The 4,925-nt window shown below is 41.4% G+C and overlaps 2 protein-coding genes across 2 annotated transcripts in view; one reads left to right on the top strand and one right to left on the bottom strand.

Moving 5' to 3' along the window:
• EAH_00051930 (hypothetical protein, conserved) overlaps window positions 1-574 on the bottom strand; it is a gene marked incomplete at both ends in the record, with an annotated part of 2,198 nt that extends 1,624 nt beyond the window's left edge. Inside the window, one exon of the mRNA XM_013394108.1 lies at window positions 47-574. Within this exon, the coding sequence (XP_013249562.1) occupies window positions 47-574 (528 nt within the window). The remainder of the gene's footprint in view (window positions 1-46) is intronic.
• A 1,905-nt stretch (window positions 575-2,479) lies between these two features.
• On the top strand, window positions 2,480-3,982 carry EAH_00051940 (hypothetical protein, conserved; the record flags this gene model as incomplete). The annotated part of the gene is made up of 5 exons (XM_013394109.1): window positions 2,480-2,484; window positions 3,012-3,304; window positions 3,372-3,545; window positions 3,695-3,765; window positions 3,929-3,982. The coding sequence occupies 5 exons, from the start codon at window positions 2,480-2,482 to the stop codon at window positions 3,980-3,982; spliced, it is 597 nt and encodes a 198-aa protein (XP_013249563.1).
• Between the last annotated feature and the right edge of the window lie 943 nt (window positions 3,983-4,925).

The following is a 4,925-nucleotide window of genomic DNA, read 5'->3' on the forward strand; positions in this document are numbered from 1 at the left end:
GTGTGTGTGTGTGTGTGTGTGTGTGTGTGTGTGTGTGTGCGAATACCTGGAGATGAGATTCTGTATGTCTTTGCTCTCCATGCATCTTTTTCCAAGTGTGATAAGTCTTGTCTCTGTCAATGCAATCGACGCTGCATTCAACAGCAGCACTTCCCTCTCTTCTGGCGGTGCAGAAAGCCATCTTCCCGTCTACAGGTTTCCAGCGCGTTTGAAAGTGAAGTCTTTGTTCTTCAGGGTCTAATCCACAGTATCGTACTTTATTGCATCTTTTCTGACTGTGTACATGTTGTAGTTGTTGTTGTTTTCCTGATGAAATTGAAGAATTCATATTGCTGCATTGCGGGTCTCCCCAATACCAAGGGATTGATTCTCTGCTATTACGATGAAGCCAATCCGTCTTCTTACGGGTACAAAGAGAAAGAGAAGTTAAACGACCTGTGCATACACCTGCTGCATCAGCATCTGCTACTGCTTGCGTTAACGGGCGTCGTTGTCCTAATCCCCCAGCAAGCTTGTCAGATGGCTTTCCTGCGAAACCCTGCAGATAATCACGGCGCTTAATAGCCCTTTCCATCTTTAATTAACCTCAAAAAAGGAAAATCCAAAGAAAATACGGAAATTATACGCTGCAGAAACACCCGACTGAGACTATACCGGAGGAAAACGATATCAGAAAACGTGCGAAGAAGGAAATATAACGGGTTTCGGAGAAGATACAAACGGTAGTCGGTATATATCCGCGCGATACTAAAGGATAAATAAAAAAGAATTCAAGTGATATGTAATATAATATGACGGGGATTTCCAAAGAAAGAGAAAAGCACGCAGTTTTCCTGCTGCTCCACAACGAAACCTGAACACCAAGCAACGGCTCCTGAACGCTCACCAGCTGCACCTATGGGGGTAAAGTGGAGGCTAAAACCGGAATAATACTTCAATTTTAATTAGTTTAATGATTCTTTTGGTATAAACACCAAAAATTCAACAAAAAAACGGCAGATCGTCAAACGGTAGTCGGCAGTGGTGGTCGGCTGTCCATCGAGCGTTGGCTCCGATGCGCGACAGCGCGACGCTTCGACAACAGCTGGAAAAAAAATGAAAAAGTTTGAATTTTCGGCGGAATTAATTCAAATAAAGCAAATGAAATAAATTAACTTCATTGAAATGCCTCAATATTCACCAATTGTTCCACTGTTTGCTCTTGAGTTTCCTTCGAAAGTGCAATCGCAGCCACAGATGGAGGGACGGTGGAGGTCGATGATCTGCCGGGGCGTTCAACTTTGCCGCTGTTTTATTTGCATGCATTTCGCAGTTTATTTTATTTTGTTTAATTTAAAAATCTCTTAATATTTTTTATTTGATTAAATTTTTCCCCGAATTCAGTTCTGGGTTCTTTGCTACCCATAGATAGCTGCATTTATTTGTTGCTTTCCCTCTTTCAAATGTCTATACGCCGATTTGTATATTCAACTTTTGTCTTCGCCTACTGAAACGGATTTTATGAACTCCAGCAAAATTCTTTTTAAAAATGCTTGTTCTTCCTCTTCAGTTTTTTACGATAAAGTTTTGATCGAAACAAAACAAAAGGGGCAATTTATTAAAACAGGAAATAATATAAAAAGACAAAGCGGCAGACCACGAAAACACCTGAGAAAAACATGGAAATTTTGCAGATTAACTAAACCCAATTCTTTGAGTTTTTCTTTTGTTTCGTACTCAAACTTTTAATGAGAAGCCTTCGGTCTATTCTCCCTCCAGAGGAATAAGGTTCAATCGGTGCCGAAGTACGTACACCTGTATGTGTCTACTACGAAATACCCGCATTTAGAAAACGAAATTATTGCATGCATCTATTAATAAATCCTTTACAATATACATGCATGGCCATACGTCACTGCAACAGATAAAAAGAGGATCACAACATTCAAATAATAAGCCGCCCGTTTCGATTATTTTAATATTTTGTTTGCTGATGCTTTCTTAATATTGCTTGCCGAGATTAAATACTTCTCCTCTCCGTTAGAAAGAGATTTGACGCTCTTCTTCTTTCTAGTCGGAGGAGCCCAGAAAGCCAACGCTCCTGCAAGGGGGAAACGGGGGCCGCTCGAGAAATTCTGCTGCTGTTGCTTCTGCTGCTGTTCTTGATGCCCATGCTACTGCCGATCCAGCTACTGCTGGTGCTGATGTGCTGCTGATACTGTTGCCGTTCTGGCTTCTGATGCTGCTACTTTTCAAGTTGCTGCGGTTGCTGCCGCCGTTCCTGCTGCTATTGATGGTGCTGTCGTTCCTGCTGCTGCTGCATGTACGTGTCGTGTTTTTGCTGCTTCTGCTCTGTGGGCAGCATTAAGTTAAATAAATACTGCTGCCGCTTAGTACAGTGGTGGCTGCTGCCTTCGTGCATTCCTTATTCCAATGAGGGTGCTTTCTTTGGCCACCGCAGGAGGCAGAATCAACAGAGGGAACGAAGCAGAGAAAGCACATGAGGTGCGTGCTTTCAGAGGCCCATAGCTTGAAACTTCCCTAAAAAGTAAAAATATAAGAGATATAATCAACGAAATTCAAATGCCGCAGGATTATTTATGTTAAAGATCCTATACGCAAGAAACGGAACACAGCACAGTGGTGGCGGCATTTCCTGCCGCCTTCTATGGATATCTTCTTTTATTTCCTCTATACTCGCGTTAAACAACAAATAAATCAATAAACGTGCAATTACAGATTTTACGAACGCTTGTTTCCCTAGAATATCTTTTAAATGAGGGCTAAGGTGTGCTCGATGAGTTGAACGGAATCTGCAGTCTCGAGGTGTATAGGCAACTGCTCCTGAAACCACTCTGACTCCCATTTTGTAGTTTAGACGGGGTGAACTTGAATAAATATGACGATAGTTTTTTCTTTTCTGTTGCAGGATGAGTCAATAATATGAGGGTTTCCTTTTATTGTATTGATTTGTCATTCTTTACTCTCTCCGTCTTCCTATTTCGTTTGCATTTCCTGCTTGCACTGCACAGCATTATCCCTTTCGCTTCTGCTTTGCGTTCCTCTGCACCTTCTGGGGTATTGCAACTCGACTCTTTCGGACGCCCTGTGCATTTGTCGGGTCCCGGGCTAATATGGAATGTACCGACTTCATCACCAGTTGGTTTACGCGGAGCTTCAACTCCTTTTTCTCCTTCAGTTGCTCTGCCAGACTCTATGGAGCCGAATCTGCACTACGGCACTCTGCAGCTTAAAGATGGGACTGTCTTAGACAGGTCTCCTGCTATTCCTATCCCTTCTCCTTCCGAAGGCTTACCAGCAACAGGTGCTGCATTAGACTGCATTTCTGCTGCTGCTCATGCTGCCTATACATGCGTCAACTTTAACTGCAGGCGCTGTTCCTCCTTCTGCTGCAGCAGCAGCATATGAAGAAATACCCCCAGCCCAACTTGCTACTGGTTCTATGCCTAACGTTTCGCAAAGAGCAGTGCCTCCACAGGCAGCCCCTCTTTCACCATTGCCGTTGCTTCCGATGCAGCCCCTGGCAGTTGCTGCAATCCCTACCTGTACGTACACCACTTTTCTCCTCTTACTATCAGCAGCAAATGTGTGTTATTTGTTTTCCTTCATCTATTCTCTTCAGTTGACCCTGCTGCAGGAGTGGGGGCTAGGGCTACCAGCCTTAACAGGGTCTTAGGCTCGCTACGAACGTCAGGCCTCCCTGCATTAGATCTTCCCGAGTTTAGTTTGCCTATGTTGCAGCTGCGTCTGCCTTGGGCCTTAAAGGTACGCCTCATATTAACAGCAGCATTACCTGCTGCATGCATGCATGCATGCATTGAGAGTGCGTATTGAATTCAATAACCACCACAGGAAGCAGCAGTAAATCGTCTTTCATTTACCCTCTCTTCTATTTCTGCAAATTGATATATCTTCGCCGATATTGCAGATTCAGCAAACCAAAGAAAGTGCCGCCATAGCACCCCCGGTATCAAATGAATAATTAAATAAATTTATTTCATTCATTTCTGTTGTTTTCTTCGTTCATATTATTCAATTGATATTATTGTTATTACGATTTGTTTGCTGCCTTCTTCTTCATGCTGCACTTGATCTTACCTTCTAGTTGTTGTTTGAATACTGTTTATATTGAATATTATTACTCAACCACTGACTTCTTTTTTATGCTTTGTTTGCACTTTTATTATTATTCATTTGTCCCTTTTAAGGCTGTTTGATAATTTTTTGTTTCGTTTCGCTCGCTGCTATTTATTTATTTATTCATCTTCCTCTCCTCCGTTTGCTGCTTTAAAGGGTTGTTGCAGTTTTTCCCGTTTTCTCCCTCTTATTCTTTTTTGCTCTCTTATAAATTATTTTCTATTTTTTTCCTGAATAATTTACTTGTTATTTTGCTTTTGTGTACTTATTTTTTTGTTGCAGAAAGACGAGGCGTGCGATCGAGACTGTGAGGAGTCCACTAGCGGCATCGAACCGAGCGAAGCGAAAATAGAGAATAACTTCGTTTCATTTCACAATTTAAACAATTTAATTTAATTTAATTTAATTTAATTTTTATATCCTTTCAGATTTATTGCAATGCCCTTCGGGATGGAAGGCTAAGGGCAGCGACGAATGCACAGCACCGTCAGACTACGCTGGTGGTTGTCCTTACGTGCTGGTGAGAAGAAAGGAAAAGAGGAGCAGAACGAAGAATAAATAAATAAATAAATAAATGAAATAAAGAAATAAAAATAAAAAATAATAAAAACATTTCTAACATCTTTGTTGTTAACAGCGCGTTGCCGCCGCTTCAACGGACGCAAAACACCGTATGGAAACGGGTAGGCAACTCTTTTACATAAAATGTAATACGTCACGTGCTATATATATATATATATATATATATGTTTATATATGTCTATATATATATATAAAGTATATACACT

The sequence above is a fragment of the Eimeria acervulina genome, genomic scaffold (genome assembly GCF_000499425.1).
Source record: "Eimeria acervulina Houghton genomic scaffold, Eah_scaff912, whole genome shotgun sequence".
In the NCBI taxonomy this organism is placed as follows: domain Eukaryota; phylum Apicomplexa; class Conoidasida; order Eucoccidiorida; family Eimeriidae; genus Eimeria; species Eimeria acervulina.